The sequence below is a fragment of the Pagrus pagrus genome (genome assembly GCF_965226575.1).
Source record: "Pagrus pagrus genome assembly, chromosome: 13".
Lineage (NCBI taxonomy): Eukaryota > Metazoa > Chordata > Actinopteri > Spariformes > Sparidae > Pagrus > Pagrus pagrus.
The window spans coordinates 13,024,284-13,042,520 of NC_140197.1; the positions used below are offsets into that span (position 1 = coordinate 13,024,284).

An 18,237-nucleotide genomic window follows, 5' to 3' on the forward strand; every position below is an offset into this window, starting at 1 on the left:
GCCAAACTATCACCTGCCTCACTGTCAAATGCTTTCACAAAGCGAACACACAAAAACACTCAGCTAATAGTTTCATTTCCAGAAATATACATCTTAGATGAGAAGATTGATACCACTCTTACATCTTTATAGTTAAAGCAGCGACAAGGAACATTATTTTTGTCGATTTTTTTAACACATGGCATCAGCATTAAAATTAAAAGTTCCTTTAAGTCCGCTGAATATGAAGCTACAGCAGCAGTTGGTTAGCTTAGCTTAGCACAGCATAAAGAGGTTAATTAGGGGGAAACAGCTTGAACAAATCTGAACAAATATAACAGAATTCACCTACTAGCGCTTTGAAAGCGCACTACTTAAACAGACCCAACTTTAAGCCTATTTTTTCCACGTTTTTAAACAAGTAATGAATGTTACAAGCTAAGCTAAGCTAAGCTAACTGACTGACTGATTTAACTGAGTGATATTAGAGTACCTGGTATCATCTCCTTATAACTCATGGCAAGAAGGTGCATTTCCCACAGTACTGCTTTAAAACTAAGACATCGTGTTCTTATTATTAAACAAGAAATTAAAAGTTTAAGCTCTCGTTTGCCTTGTTTGGTCATTTCTCTTCATGTTGTAGCGTGGAAATAGTTCAAGACAGCAAAAATTACTTACATTTGATTTAGTTACGAGTCACAGAACTACAAAAGTATTCAATATGAGTCAGATTTTGTCATTTGAAGTGATATGTTTCCCTTCCTAATCTGCTGAGTAGGTAGAAAATGATAAATGAGAGACATACTGGTTGTTTGAATTGCCTTTATTAAAAGATACAGGATACTAGAGTTGACACCAATATTTGCGGATGCAGCACTTGATCGTTACAGGCTGGGGCATGAGACACAGACAAATGTTTCCAGCTATCTGTGCCTTTAAAAATATCCCTGGATATACTGTACCTGCAATATATGGCAACCATTGACATCTGGATATTGCGTCAGTATCTTATTTTTTCAAAATCACATTAAATTTTACAATAAAGTCGTAAAAAAAGGAAGAGAGAATCTTGCTAAACCATGCAACACCCAACAAGCCAACATTTACAGTTAGTCTTAGATCACAACGATTTCAAATGGTATTTCAATGTTCAATATGTTCAGCAACAATGACAATATCATATCTAAAGACTTAACACAATAATGATATTTCTTATTTTTTAAGGACAATTACTTCATCCCTTGATATACGTTTTAGACTGTCGCTTTCAGCTACCATCTGAAAATGTTTCATTAATGTTCAAAGCAGAATCTTATTCACATCTTCTGTCCCTGGTACACGAGAGAGGTTTAGAAAGGGCTAATTTTGTTCTTTTTTTTTTCACTGAGCGAAGAGTTTCAAATCCTAAAGGACATACATGCACGTCTTTCTACAATATGCACAGTTCAGTTACAGTCTTTAATTGGTCTGCTCTTTCAAAAAGCTCCACAAAGACTCGAGAAGACAGGTGCTCTGAAAGCAAACTTCAATGTCACGACACACCATGTTTAAATTTGAAAAAACACAAGTCAAAGATCTTGAGAGGTGATGCATCTCCTCTTCACAGTTAATTAATGGTTTGATAAGACAATATTCAGATAATTAGAGAGTCATTTTTATATATAATTTCAAAGTATTATTTTATTCCTTGTAGAGTTGATGATTTCCTGTGATATTTTAAAAGTATTCGCATGTTTGACTGAACACCTTAACTTAGTTACTGAACAGACCAATTAATCTAAACCCTATGACATGGGTTAAAAAGATATGCTGCGACCAACAGAATATAATCTAAACCAGAGGGCTGACAGTGTAGAACAAAACTGAGACAAATGTATTTTTCACCTCTACTATTATTCTCTTTCTCGCTGCTATTTGGGGGGAAAAAATCGTGCCTTAAGTTTTGGAACTACAGTTCCCATAATGTATTAGTCAAGAAATTGGCACAGCTAAAAAATATCCTAAATTAGTCTTCAGTGCACCCATTACACAGCTGTCACAGGAGCACTTTCACATTCAGAAACTGTAAAAACATGATGATTCTCAGGCAAGTCATAAGAAAAGTCCTTTTATACGATTTCTAAGTGGATTCATGGACGTTTGTTGAGGATGGACATTGGAGACAATGATATCGTCGGAAAGGCTTAGTCACTCTGAATGTAATAATGTTTATCATGTCTGCGTGTTCAGATTTGACTTATGACTGATGGTAGGTATATGAATTCTGATGCGAAGGGTGCGATCAGATGCTAATTGTTTTACAGTACTATAACTGCTCCATGAACCAGCCAGGTTTCCTTACAAATGTAGCGCACATTTTAACAGAATCTTTGAGAAAATTGGCAAAAAAAGTGAGTTATTGCGCATTTCCATCCACTATTGATCCATTCTACACATGTGTGCAGGTCGGATGCTAATGCCTGGCTTATGGGTGATTCTAACCCTAACCACTCGTACATCGTAGAGCGGATCGGTCACGAATTGTCCAGTTGGGTTCCACTGAGACACTGCAGAAGAAGAGGGCGCAAACCTCAAATGGTGGAAACAGTGTAGAAAATATAATGTTAATATGGCATTTCTGTTTGTTTCTTGTATAATTAGAAGAACGTTAAACCTCCACATCTGATTTTTTCCACTTTATTTCATCTCGCCGGTAAAGCAGAAGCTTCAGTGGATGTTTAAATCACATTAATCCTCTACGTGTGTTTCCGTTGCACTTTGACTCAGCCAGGGGTAAAAACCTTTTTGTGATTTTCAATATTTCTTTTCCGATTTTCAGCATTTCCACTCAGTTTTTTCTTTAATCTGCAAAAAGAAACAGGTGGAGGAAAACCCAGCCACAGCCCCTGCTGCAGCTCCAACTATTGAACCTGTTGGTGAGCGAGAAAATTCAGCCAGCTAAACCTGAACAACTTAATTCCCACCGGCATGCGCCTGCCCCTTTAATCTGATACAGTATCTTTGCCTCATGTCACTCCTCTCCGCCCTCCTCTCAGCTCTCTTTTACCCTTAAACTTTTAACTAATGCACTCTGTATTTACATATTTCATCTCTTCTCTTTGGAAAAGTCTGTTTGACAGATATTGAATGTTTGTAATTATGCATTGTATATATTGTATTTCCCTTTGTGCCTCAGACTGACTTCCTTTAATCATCTTTGCAGAACCTCCACTGCTGCTTTATGAAGGCAGGGATACACGAAAGGATGAGAAGGAAGGGTGGGAGACAGAAGAATGATACTAAATGAAAAGGGAGGCTTATCATCCCAGAAGCCTCGTCATGTGGACGACTCCACATGGATGAATAAAATAATAATATAACTGCAGGGACAGAAGGCAGAGAGAGGGGGGGTTTCTCTTCTCTAAAGGTCCCTGTCTGGTTTCAGGACACCTGCATTAAACAGACGAAGAAGAAAAAGGTAGAAGAGGAGAATAAGGAGGAAGAGGAGGAGAGCTTCCTGTCTTGGGCCATTGCAAGGCCGCTCTCACAGGGCAACAGAGGGGAAGGAAAAGACGGAGGTGAAGAAAAGGGTGCAAGAAGGTAAGAGTAGCATCATCTCTCTCTCTCTATTGATCCCAGTCCTTCTTGACATTGAGGTTCCACTCCCAGTCCAAGTAGAGGTTCTTGTCGTCGTCGATGAAGCGGGAATGGACCCCGTAGTAGCCGCGTGACATCATGCCTTTGGGTGCCTCATCAACCGGGCCCAGAAACTCATGCTCCTCTGCCTTTGGGCCGTAACTGCCCACCATGTGTGACACCTTGTTCACTGCAGGACAGACACAAAATGGACACTCAGTGAACAGAGCCCGGATCTATCAAAGTGCTAAACATTAGATTTTGGATTTAAAGTGAAGCTCCACCCATTTTACACATTCCTGATGAAAAATATAATCATCATACTTGGTTACAGATGTTAAAGGTACATTCAGTTGCATGCAGGATACATTTGAGGTATAAATTGGGAGACTGTAGGTCATAAACGGTTTGCATTCCTTCTTTTTGTCAGACGCAGCAACTGATGTTCCGCTCTACTCCTGCAACAGCACACATGATGGATGCCTCGTCACACTTATCGTTATCTGTTTTTAAGGGTATTCAGTCAAACTGCAAGTCATGAATGTCAACCAACATTGATTGATGTTCAGTTGCTTTATGTCTTTTTGTCACTTTATGATCAGCATCATTAAGAAAAACTAGATGGGTAATCTTGTATATAGGCTTCAAAAGGTACATTACATTTGGCATACGGTGGCTGAATTGAACTTACCCTTTATTCCTTTTCTGTGGATGACATGATGGTACTTCAAGCCAGCGACGATTTCTCTGTTCACCTGCAGACACACACACAGTTTCATCAAATCTTGTCATGGACTTTTCTATCACTTACAAACAAAACTGGCCTCCCAGAGTTAGCATGAACCCCAAATGACATTACATGTATTTATCACCTTGCTAGAGGTTATGATTCCTCTATGACCACAGCTACACATGGATTCATCCATTTTCTACACTCGCTTTATCCTGCTCTTCTCAGCACACTGGGAAAAAAGGGTGGGATACACTGCTTCACCAGTCTATCACAAGGCTGACACATATTAAAAACAGGCGTAAAAACATGTGTTTGGGTGTTTTTTGTGGGAGGAAAATGAAGCACCAGGAAGGAGCCCACACGGACATAATGAAACATGCCATCTGCACACAGAGACAACACAAAATGTGTTTCTCTGCACATCTTTACTACACCGTATATTTAAAGGGGTGCGTAAAGTTGGGGACTCACATGAGGCACATTTTTAAAAGAAAGATTGAAACTGAAGCAGTGGAGGTCGAGATAACCTGACTTTTAGTCCCTAGTATGGTTCCAAGCTCCAAAACCACTGGATATCACATTTCCAATAATGCATCTTAACAGCTTCCTTTATCTCCTGCCCTCTAAATTCCCACTTCTTAAAAAACCTTTTTTCAGTCTCTTACAGGCTTACAGGCTGGGTATTACTCTGACAGACAAGAAAACTCAGCTTCATGTGTAAAATAAGTGGAGTGCCCCTTTAATAACTTTATTTGAATACAGTTTTCAGCTGCAGTAAACAATCTAACCATGCAATCCACAGTCAATCCAGATTGTAACAACTTTTTAAGTGACTAAACACAACATGTTTAAATGTTCTGACAATTTCCTTTCTTTTGGGAACGTGTAATCAACACACAAGAGCTTTTTTGTTCTGGATGAGGCTGCGTTTAAAGACGCAGTGAAGCAGTTTGTCCAGCAGGTGTCCTCACACAGTGGAGTCTCTCAGCTGTTGGTCATTCTCTGCACATCTCCCTTTTCCACCAGGGCCAAGTCCCTGGAGTACTACCTCAGACACACACACCCACACACACACACACACACACACACACACACACACACACACACACACACACACACACACATCCACACTGACCTCTTTTCTCTCTGTAGCTATGCGTGTCTTGATTTCAACAAAAAGCTGCCCATCAAATCTACATTTACATTTGTGCCAAATAAAGTTCCTCACGTCTCAGGTTTTTCTATTTTCTCATTTTGATCCCCTTCTGTTCTTACTGTCCTATCCAGTACAGAAATATTTCCCTCAACCCGAATCACTCGCAAGCCATTACCGAAGCAGTAGATAATCAGGTATTCAACCTATGTGTGTGTGTTTTGCAGCAGCTCCACTGAATTTTCGAGATAGGATGAACAAACACTATCAGCTACTACAGAATTAAATAGTAGTTCCCGAGGGCAACTCCCTCTCTAAACAGCCAGCAGATGTAGCCTGCACTCTGTGGTCGATATTGTTGTTTGTATGTGCATTTGTCTTATTTGTGTGAAATAGAAATATTTAATAATTCATAATAATAATTCGTAATCTTATAAATCTCCCATAAACATCCTCTCTGGTCTCTGGCAACACTCCTTCTCCCGTGGATATCTGCTCTGCATTTCCTTTCAGAAGTATTTCTTCCTCCCCAGTCTGTAATTATTTATAGTGGACACAGAGGTAAAGAGCATGGGAAAAAGCTGCTGTGTGTTTACATTGAGTGGGTTATTTGTAACAGAGCAGGGAAGGAGATGGAAGAGGACGGAGGTGTGAGAAAACAGAGAGGGTAACAAGTGCAGGCGGAGGCGGGGCATGAAGAGAAAAAGGAGAGAAAGAACGCAAGGGAGAAGAGGAAAAAGTCAGAAGTTGATATGGAGAGAGGCCGGGAGGGAGCAGTTAGTTGACAGTTATAGTCAATGATGAGAGTTTTACGTTTGAATCAGAGCTATCAATGATTTTTCCTTTTAGCTATCACACCAGAAAACAGTAGAAAAAAGCAGTTCTGTCTATGTTAAAGGTGAACTGGTCACGATTCAGGCCTGTTGTCGGTGAGAAAATTAGGAATTGTAACTTTCTTTATCAGTTTGGTGAGTTGTGAGTTGTTGGCAAACAGGAGCAGGAGGTGGTACTGACCCTACCCTCGCTGTGGTTGTGCAGGCTACTGTGCTGGACTTTTGCTCTTTTCTACCTTTCTTACAGTTGGATCAATGCTTAGTGTGCAACCATTTGCTAATTGGCACTTAGCACAAACTACAGCTGAAGGTGCATAATCAAAGTATTGCACAGATTTCAGTTTTGACCTGATGATGGCGCTGAAGGAAAAGTCATCAAAGTGATTTGTTTTCATCCTTAGGGTAACATGAATGTAAACTGGTAAACGAAATTTCATAGCAATCCAACTAACTGTTGCAGAGATTTTTCACTGAAAACGACCAATGTGAACCTCATAAGGACTTGTCCTTTGGGGGCTTTGAATGTCAGTATACCAAAAGGTTTGTGCCCATCTATTCAGAAGTTTTTGATATATTTCACAGGATGAGTAAAATCCTCATGTGATAAGTTAGGGGATCACCAAAGTTGCTAAGGTTCCTCCTGGGCACCGTGCATATCTGGGCCACATTTCATGGAAATCTGTCCAATAGTAACTAAGTACATTTACTCAAGTACTTAACTTCACTGCAAAACATTTTTTATCTACCTTTTACAGAGCAAAGGCACAAGGTGCTCACCAAGTGAGATTGATTAAAACATCAAACCATAAAAACAACGAAAAGAACAAAAATACAGCAAATATAAATATATACAAATATTATGTTAATAAATGTAACATTTACTTTAACTTTTGACACTTAAGTGCATTTATTGCCAAAGAAAATACTTTCCATGTACTCCGGTGCAGTTTATATTAGATATTTAAAGATATTTTCAACACGATATCTTAAGGGTACTTTTTAACAACCCTCCTCTGGACCCAAGAGCTGGACGGACAGACTGACAGTGTCATCCATGGCGCCATGTCGCTAGCTTGGCTAAAATCAATTAAATTTAACGGACTCACTCCCTAATTTTAGAAATGTAAAAGATAATCAATTGTCAGAGTTGAGCAACTAACATGCTGACAGAGTTGCTTCACCAGCATTATTCCTTACTGGCACTATAAAACGAAAGAGCACCGAAAGGGCTCATTAAATATGATAATGGCCTTGTTTGATATTGTGGTCTGATTTCATTGTACATGGTGGCTTACTCAGCACTCTCTCTCTCTCTCTCTCTCTCTCTCTCTCTCTCCCCTTCTTTCTCTTATCACTTACAGTAAATACCTGATCATCTGTTTGTTCATTCAATCTATATTGTAATACAGTAAACCTCTCCTGTGTGACCACATCCACCCATCTTACCTTGAAGTCTATCTTTAGTCTGTATGTCACTCCTTCCTTTAAGACGAGGGTCTTCTCCTTCAGAGCTTGAAGGTCTGCAAACAAACAAACAACAAAACATTACTCATCGGTTTACACGTATGACATCACCTGATGCAGCAGGTCAAAATGACTCACAGTTTGATCACACTGCTGCTGTTTCACTGTGGAGTCACAGAGGTGCCATAAAAAACAAATACATCTGTACAAGGAGGAAAACAAATGTGGAAAAAAAGCAATAAATATAAGAACAAAAAAATATAAAAGACAGTTAATAAAATATATATATTTATTAATGTATATGCTCATTACTCATTTGTTCATTTATTTTTGTCTATATTCATATATATATATATATATATATTCAATTATTTTATTTATTTTTAGCCCTTTTTTAATCCACTCTGCCTCATTCGTTTCCATTTCCATATTGCTTTTAGAGGAATAAAAAAGTTGCATCATTATTAGAATAGATTAAGTTAATAACTTACTAACTTAAAACACAAAAAAAATATATGAAAATGTTTCAATCTTGAAAGCCATTAATAATTCTAGGTTAAGTTTAATATGATAGCAGCTGTTTAGTCATGTACAATATGATGAACAGGGCTAACTGCATCATGAAAAATTGTTCATATATATAAAGACTCAAAGCATTTTCATGTTTTCAGCTAAATAAGAAGAGTTTAAGTCATATCTTAAGTTGGCATTCATGCCCCAGTAACTCTAAAACCAGAATATCTTCTTTGGACAATGAAACTGTCTTTGTTGTGCTTTGGGGTTGAATGGGTTCATACTGAAGGGGGGAAGAAGCATCCTGGACCATTGTGAAAGCACATCACAATCAAAAATTGCATCCACTGCCTAATCACTTTATATCTCAATTTAAACCCGACCATCAGGCCTGAGTGCTTCCTAATGGATGGAGAGAAACAGAGGAAGGCGGCGAGGAGGAGGAGGAGGAGGAGATGAAGGAGAGATAGAGGAATGAGGTGAATAAAAACAGACAGCAGTGATGTGTAGAAGAAGACAGATCGGGCAAAGAAAGGAAGTGGCCTACAGATCACACACACACACACACACACACACACACACATACACACACAAACAGAGTACATCTCTCCCTCAGAAGATCTCTGTACAGGGTTAGAGGTTTGATTCCTTCTGGTGTCACCCATATTAAAAATATATGCACTTGTGGCATTTTAAGTAAAAGCCTCCAAGAAAGCATGATGATAGTCTCCCAACTCTGCTTATGTCGACAGACTGTTCTCACTTTGATTAAGAATCCACACGTCCCCCTGAGGTTTGGTAGCGTTACACCACCTCATGAAACACTTGAAACTCCCCATTAGATAAAATCAAAAATGCATGTTATCGAGATAATGAAGCTGTTCCTCAGCGACATTATACACTGCTCCATCTCTGTCTCAGCCTCATTTCATTCAGTCTATCTCCCTCTATGAACTGTGGTACGTGACTCTGCTCTACCGTCTCCTCCCTCTGATTCGTCTCCTCCTCCTCCTCCTTTTTCTCCCGTCTCAGGAGACGAAGAGAGAGAAAAGAAAAGATGCTGGCCTCCCCTGGGAGCGTCTGACTGAGAAAATAGGTCAGTGTGGAGAGCTGTCTACCTGTTCTCCTCACAGGCACAGACACACACACACACACACACACACACACACACACACACACACACACACACACACACACACAGTATGCCTTCATGCATGTCTATCCACGCAGGGATGCACATGCACATGCGCAGGCAAACCTACACATTTAACACACAGCTGGAGCTCACACTTGGCAGTATTGTGTAGATTGTACTAACATGAGCCAAAGCCCCAAATTTTACAGAATGGATGACTGAAAAACGTATGATATACCATGTTAGATTATGATCTATTCAACAATACACGCCATAAATTCACAATTCTTTTTCTAATACATTTTTTTCTGTATAGCTGCTGCATACCAGTAGACATGCATTTACCGTAAAACCTGCAATAAATTCATAACTTAAAATTCTAAATACTAGGAATAACAGGCATAATAGTATTATGTATTAGTAAGCTGCAACTTTCTTTGCTGCAGTTTCAGTGAAGTAATTATATTTAATGAAATAAATCTTGGATGGCAAACGAGCAATAAGTTTATAGGAGACATCTTTCATTAAGTTCAGATATGAACGAAAGATTATAAATTGGCCTGTAGTCCAAACATCCTCTTCCTCCTCTGCTTTGTGCACATGGAAGGTTTCATCTGTGCACATGCGCAGGCAAACCAACACACAGCTGGAGGTCACACTTGGTCACACTGCTTAACCTAAGCAGATATCTCTGCAACAAAATACACAGACGTCTGTGACTTAATGTTGAAACTCTTATTTCTTTGCATTGTTTATTTTTTTCTTGATTTTTCTTGATTTTTTTAAACTAAAATACCGGTAAAAAATTCTCGACTTTATGGTGCACGATGCCGTTTTGCCTCTGAAGCAGCCACGCCTGTAGTGATGACTGTGATTGGGGCCTAAGAGTTCACAGCCATGCCAGCAGCTCTATGAGGCTGCACTTAGACACAGCGGTGCTTTGAGCTAAATGCTAGTGACAAGATGCTAACATGCAAACAATGCCAATGCTAATAATATTTACTATCTTAGTTTTGTTGTGTTAGTAGTTAAGTAAGCATGATACAATCTGCTAACTAGCAACAAACCAAAAGTACAGCTGAGCCTGATGTGGATGCCTTAGAACAAAGTATTGGACAAGCTGACATTTTGTTCTAATGATGGCACTCGATGAAAAGTCAGAGAATCACCAACGTAATTCATCCCAATGTCTTTAAATCCATGGCAATCCATCCAATAACACAATGCTGCTAACGTGGCTAAAATGGTGCCAGCACATGAATGCATCAGTAGTAAAACTCTATTATTATAAAATATCTATTACTACACTTTTCCAAATTTACTCTACTTGTAATGGGTACATCCTTATATTACTACTTAATTAAATAATTGATCAAAATACCAACAGTACTGATAACCGTATCAGACAGGGTAGTCAGCTAAGTCTGATCTCGTGTCAGCTGGGAAGCTGCAACTTTCATTGCTGCAGTTTCAGTGAAGTAATTATATTTAATGAAATAAATCAATAAGAATCTTGGATGACAAATGAGCAATAAGTTTATGGGAGACATCTTTCATTAAGTTCAGATATGAAAGAAAGATTAGAAATTGGCCTGTAGTCCAAACATCCTCTTCCTCCTCTGCTTTGTGCACATGGAAGGTTTCATCTGTTCCCATCTCAGAGACTAGCATCCAGTTCTTTTGATTCAATTTGCACATTTTCTATTCACTTTTAAAAAGATTCATCCCATTATTATATGAATTTCATAAACCAAATCCCCTTCAAGTGGTCACATATGACTAACATTATACTGTACCTACAGCTCATAATAAATGTGGGGTAGAGATGTGTGATGAGTGTGACTAAATGTGTAGCGGTATGCGTGCTCAGCAAAACAACCCTGAGGGAACATGAAAGTTTAACAAAGCCAGTGCTTACATTTAGGGCACCGGAGCGCTGAGAAGTCACAGTCGAGGATAATGTCTGGTATAGTGCGGTCTGGCAGCGGGCCACACAGTACAGTATCTGACACACTATATATCATAGACCACAGTGTGGTGTTAAAACTTATAGCATGGAAATATGGTTGTGCAGTGTGTCATCAAGTGAGACATAGAATAAAAAAATAAAAATAAAATATGGCTCGAGCAAATGTTTTGTAATAAAATGGCACAATTTTCAAATCTGATGTTTAATGTACAGTGTTACCTGAACAGTATTGTGTTTACAATATACGGTACTTCCGGCAAGTTCTACTGCTGTATCCACTGAGACGTGGAAACACATTAAAAGTTGTTTTTGTGCCATCAGCTCAGCCTGAAGCAAAGTGTTTTTTATGTTTCAGTGCATCAACATTCAGGCCATTTATCTAAACAAAAGCAGCAACTGAAATGACAAAGGAACTGTAATTTCTTGAGAGCAAGAATAAATCTAAAACTTAAGTCACAGTTCAGCAGCAGTGCTGATTAAAAGGTAGTGATGTACTGGCTGGGATGAATTCACAACGGGGAAGAGCAAGTGTCATGTCAGGCAGAAAATGAGGTGAGGCAAGAAAAATGAGAGTGGTCAGACTGGTTGTAGCCAGATTATCTAAACTTCTAAGCTTCATTTGCAGTTAAAACAGAGAGTTTTACATCTTAGAGTCACTGTAATAATCCCTCAGTGCACAGGAAAAGTGAGTGTGCACAACATCAGTACAGAATAAAAACGTCATTCTGTGATGGGTTTACGATGGGTATTGTGAGCAAATTTACAGTCGGCCCTCACGGCTTCATGGCTGGCTGCGTTTCCTGGTCTGAACATTGATGCACAAAAACAACCAAAGCAATAAAATGAGCCTGAATTGTATATAATAATTAAAGGTACAATATGTAAGAATTCAAGTTGAAAACAAATTTAAAAAACTAAAATTATCAACAGAATGTGAGGAGTGAACAGTTTTGGCGTTATGATGTCTGTTCATTGTGTTGTTAAGATATCTATTGAAGTTAGCATGCTAACCAGCTAGCCCCGTCCCTGTCCAAAGCTCTTGCTATAGTGATGTAAACAACAACAGTCTCCTGATGCTCCGAACCACCAGTCTGGACCACTAGCTATATGGCTAACTGAGCTAATTAGCTAACGGCAGCTACAGTTAGCAGGACTTAGCTGTTCTTATGGCAATATGCTCCCCCAACTTTTGTTGTGAGTATGAATTTTACAGGTGGCCATTTCTTACATATTGCACCTTAAAGATTGTGGGATAGATTTTTATGCCAGGTGACAAGATATTTTGGTCTCTTACAATGGTCACTTTGTCAGATTAGGCGATGATAAAGTGATAAATTCTTGCTGTGACCCAAACCAATCAAAACTTTGCCGTCTTTCATGACAGGCATGATGTCATTGGGAAGGAGGTGCTAGAGACTAACTTCCAGAGACAACAACAATGGTGTCCCTATACTGCCTGTCTTCTGTTCAAAAAGCCTTTAAAAGAAAAGTAAAGTAAGCCATTGTTTACAGTTGTGCATGAAAGAGTGCTCTGCGCTCCTATTGGTCAACGTTTAGAACACATCGTAGAACGCCAAAATCATGCACTAGATGGGATTAAATCATCAATGGTCATGACCGACACCCGTTTTCGGTTTGGTTTGGCTAATAACAGTTTGAACCCACCATTACAGCAGTTTATAGGAACAAAACCACACACTCTGTTTTGGTTGATCTTCAGTGGCTCTTTTACTGTAAAAAAGTGCGGACATACAAAACAATATAATATGAATTGTACTGTAGTGGAGCAGAGAGCAGATGCTCCGAGCACCACCTGTCCAGTCGTTGTCTGTGTTGACACAGAGTCAGAGGTTTGATGTACTCAGACAGTTCACACCATCTGAGTGCACGAGGGAGCAGTTGTGAACTGAGAAGCTGAGGCTGAAACACGCACCCAAACAACCTCTGTGATGTGAAAGGTCTCAGAAGGGACAATCAGTCAAGTGTGCAGAAAGTGTCGTCTACAATTCTGTCTACTATGGTGCAATGTATCTCTCCCTGTGTTTTGCTGTCCCTTCTTCTCTCTTTCTCTAACATGAACACACACACACACATATACAGAGTAGTAAACGCCTGCCATCACTGAGAGCACCATGCTGCATCGGTAACAGCATATAGTGTATAATGAGGTCTCTAATGCATTCAGCCACCGATGGAAAGTCCATTTCACATCCAGTCTGGTGCCGGCTCGGCTAGCTGACTGCAACATGATACACCAGCAGGCCCGATTATTACACTGCTGCTTACTCTGTAGATTAATGATTAAGGATGCTTTTCTCTCACAATAGCATCCAGCAATCCCTCTTTTTCTCTTTAGCTCTGCAACACGAATACACACATTCATCCAGCTTAAACCTAATGTTCATTTGTCCAGGGGAAATGTGGACAAGACTATTTTCTTCACTGTTGAGATTCAGGTTCATTAGATAAACAGGTACTTTGGATTCAGTGCGATCGAGACCTTCTAAAAGAGGCCTTGAATTTCAGAGAGTGTTTCCTACAATTGACCAAAGGGTTTTCGTCTGCCTTACTTAAAATACGACAGAAAGGACATTTTCAAAACCTTTTATCATCAAGGTCGGTGGTTAACACGAGCTTAAAGGAACAGTTCACCCAAAAATAAGAATTCTGCCATTATCTACACACCACCACGCCGAAGAAAATACGGGTGAAGTTTTGAAAACCATAAAACATTTCTGGAGCCTCACAGAAAAACAACGTCCCCATCTACTTCATTTGTTTAGGAAAATGCTGCAACACTGTTTTGCTGTTTTGTTCACATTTTGTTCTGCAACATGAAATACATTGGTAAATACCCAACATGTGATTTATAAAGTGTTTAAGTCTTTAAAAAGGTGATTGCAAGGTAACAAGTGGTTTAATGAGACTACAGAGATTGTCGGGGACATTAAACGTCACAGAGGTTCAGGTTAGCCAATATCTCATCCCTGCCACTCTATGACAGCCTGGCACCATTACTATCTGCTCTGATGACTAAATTAATGAATAAACTCGGGGGCGAGGGGTTGTCTGCATCCATCTTGTGAAATTGTCATATTTGATGCTGCAGAGGCCATGGTATCTTACATTTTTGCTCCTAATATAAGTCAATCCCCCGAAACACTGCATCCTACATTTCCCACAATTCAACTGGATAGCATTTTTCATTAGTCACTCCCTGCCTGGTAAACACCCACATCTTTTAACCTCCACACCTGCAGTTTATACTGCAAGCTCCCCGTTAAAAATGTTAAATCTCAGCAAGATAACATTCCATAACCGACACCCCTGATGACATCACTATGACATCATCAGGGTTAGAGCTACAGACATAATACGACTGTTTCCATAGGCTGATTAGTACTCCCCTCATGGGAAGTTAACTTTGTGTGTATAATCGGTGGATCGGTGGAGTGCCCCTTTCAACTCCACGCTCCCCGTTTGAAACACGATCTTTCTCTTAAAAAATTGTAGTGCCAAAGTCCAACCCGAGATTACTCAATTGATTTTCCATCTGCCTTTCTCTTCCTCCATCATCTATGACTGAGATCAGATCTGAAAGCATTAGATCTGTCTGGTGTGGAGGAACAGTGTGCTCCTTCCACTTCGAGCGATTCAGCAGATCTTCCATTACACTCTGAAACATGCACATTAAAGGCTGCCAGATACTTTCTGTCTGTCTGCATTTGATTCAGAGGACACTGCATAGTACAAAGTCAGCATCGCCTAGCAACTGCGTGACCTTTCCTATTAGCAGTCTGTGATGGTGTCTTTTTCTGCGTGAGTGTGCATGTATGTGCAGTCGTGTATGTGATAGGCAGGGAAATCCTCAGACTGAGGAAGAATCGAGCAAATCCTGAAAGAGACGAACGCGCTCAGTCGCAGCAACTGTTGTCCCGTTTATCAGACACACCCTGACACACTAGTCGATGATAGGGAACCTACACACACACACACACACACACAGATCGATCCTTTCCTCAACTTTGTCCCCTGTAGGGAGTGACATAATCTCTTTGCAGCCACCCGATTACCATGCACTGCAGACACACACACACACACACACACACACACACACACACACAAATGTACAGCCACCTCGCTCCCCTTTCTGCATGTCGCCTGCACCCAGGGGGAAGATGTCAATACTGCCCACCAAGCAAACATTTAGCTGTCTCTCCTCTCTCAAGCACGTGGACACACCCACTGCAGTCTTTCTGCACACAAAATGCAGCACGGTCGGGGTGACATGCCTTGCTCCAGGGCAGATTGGTGATTTGTGTCACCATATTGGATGCGAGGGCATAGCAGCATCATAGCACATCCACCACTAACCTCGGTTGAGGGAGGTAAGTCACGCCGGATAGAGAAGAATGAACAAGGAGGGGGAGAGGGTGATGAAAGCAAAGCGTACCTGTCAGGTCCATGGTTAATGGTGCAGGGGCCTCGTCACACAGCAGGGTCAGTCTGGTCACCTGGACATTAGACCCAGAAAGGTCTGGAGAAGAAAAACAGTGTGGTGATTACAGTATTCAGCCCTTTCACTCATTTAAAGGTGTAGTTCGACATTTTTAAGAAATCCTTTATTTGCTTTCTTGCATAGTTAACGATGGACACATGCTTAAAGGGTAATGTTAAAGTGTGTTGACAGGTCTTGGTGAGTATATATTAAAAAAAGTAGTATGAAGCCTTTTGTGGCTCAAGAGGAAGCTGCATGTAATTTAATACAGAGCTGAAGTCACGGCCCTTCCGTTGGACCACTGTGGGACATTATTTCGGATAAAATATTAATGCCAGTGAATGGAGAGAGATAAATACGTTTTCGAACTACACATATAATGTTTGTCATTTTATAAGATATAGCATTTTGTCATAAAACTAATCTAAGACTGAAAATATGTAATTATAAAGACTACACAGCCAGCCATTGTGTTAGCGACGCTGAGTTGTTGAACGCTCACAAAAAAACGTAACTCAAATATTGTAGGTTGTATGCTCCCATACTGCTCGCGGAACTGCCGAACTCTCCTTTCACATACCCGCAGTTGTCAACATGGCCAGTTTTATTGTGATTTTCACCTTTGTTAATATTTTTTCTGTGCCGAAGCGGCCATGTTGGTGTTGGTGACCTATGTTGAGCGAGACGATGTAGTTCACTGAACGGTTTAACACAAAACTAGATGATTTTTACCATTTTTATGGCAAACATTTTATGTGTAATTCATGGCGAAACTAAAACGGGATTAAAAATGCATTTGCCTCCCCCTATTGACTGTATTTTTTTTTTTTCTGAAATAAGGTCCCATGCACCTCTCCGCTTTCCCTTTCACTTATTTCAGCCTTTCCCGATGAATTCAATGTTACTAAGATGTAGATGAGGTGAGGTTGGGTTACAGCAGTGGAGGAGTCAGAGCTACTCTACTGATATCAGCTGTCATGGCCTGGTTGCTGGATTAGAGATGCTGAGGCAAGCAGGACTGTTGCAGTGTGGGTGTGTGTGTATGTGTGACTGTGTGTGTGTGTGTGTGTGTGTGTGTGTGTGTGTGTGTGTGTGTGTGTGTGTGTGTGTGTGTGTGTGTTTGTGTGTTTGATCGGAAGTTGATGACTGTGAGAAACTATGCACCAAGTCGTTATATTGAGTGAATGGTACTGCTAAAGCTGCAGTAACACTGGCTACCAGGGTGAATCACCAGCTCCTCTATTGCCTCAGGTAAACAGTAAACATACACACACACCTGTTGTAATGGGTACTGTCCCCAGCAGGGTCTGCTTGTACTTGACCAGACTCTCGTCATCTTTGTCCAGTTTCTGAATCTCCTCCAAAGACTTCTGGGCCGGGGGGTTGTAGTTTAGGTTTCTCTCATCGCCTTCCTCCTCAATAGGCAAATCCTTCTTGTCAGCCATTAGACCTTACAGAAAAAGGGAAGAAGACTATTAAAGGGGCACTTTAAGACATTGCACTGTCTGAAGGTGTTTTTCAGGACAAGTTTCCAACCTGTTTTGATGTCTTACATGGTCCTATACTCTCTCCCATTGAATTTACTTTACCCTGGATTGACACTGTTAAAAATATAAAATGTATTTTTTTTACAATAATGGTTTCACACGATTGATGTGTCAGTTTTTAGCTCAGTTAGCTGAGGTCATGCCTGCATTCACCTTATTACTATTTAGAACCGTAGAGGCTGGATAGTTCAACCAATAGTACTACTCTAAGCTCATTAACTGCTCATTAACTCATTAACACCATTTATTCATCATTTAAGTCACTGGTTCTTAAACTTTTTCATGTCAAGGACCCCAAAACTGACACATATCAGACCACAAACCCCCATTAGATAATATTTTGTCACAGCTAGGGACCCACCATCTGGTCCCTTGCTTTTAGAGGGAAGTGTATGAAACACATGACCAAAAAAGTCACACACGCTGACATTGTGTTTTACTTATATATGGAATTGCAGTGAAAAGAAATTATTCCCATTTTTGCTGGGAACATCCTGGAACACGACATTTGAGAAGCACTGACTTGAGCTAGCTTACTATTTAGCATTATGTTTCTATTTGAGTTAACTAATTCAAGCATGTACCCATCACTTATATCTGATGACTCCAGCAAAAGTTTATATGTTTAGCTAACTATTTCCGCAATTTATCCATTATCAAACAGTTTTGATTGTTTATCCGTTACTTTTAGCTTACAATTAGGCCTACTTTTAGCTACCATAACCATTTAGCAATAACTTTAGCTAACATTTTCAACGAGGCCTAGCCTACTTATCCGTTATTTAACTACTAGCTTAA

The 18,237-nt window shown here is 40.0% G+C and overlaps 1 protein-coding gene across 1 annotated transcript in view; it reads right to left on the bottom strand.

The window, feature by feature from the left end:
• Positions 1–784: 784 nt before the first annotated feature.
• arhgdig (Rho GDP dissociation inhibitor (GDI) gamma) overlaps positions 785–18,237 on the bottom strand; it is a 37,167-nt gene continuing 19,714 nt past the window's right edge. The window contains exons 2-6 of the mRNA XM_084370378.1: positions 17,169–17,342; positions 15,848–15,931; positions 7,760–7,833; positions 4,286–4,349; positions 785–3,784 (exon numbers count right to left, since the gene is read on the bottom strand). Of these exons, the coding sequence (XP_084226504.1) occupies positions 3,585–3,784; positions 4,286–4,349; positions 7,760–7,833; positions 15,848–15,931; positions 17,169–17,342 (596 nt within the window). The 3' untranslated portion in view covers positions 785–3,584. The remainder of the gene's footprint in view (positions 3,785–4,285; positions 4,350–7,759; positions 7,834–15,847; positions 15,932–17,168; positions 17,343–18,237) is intronic.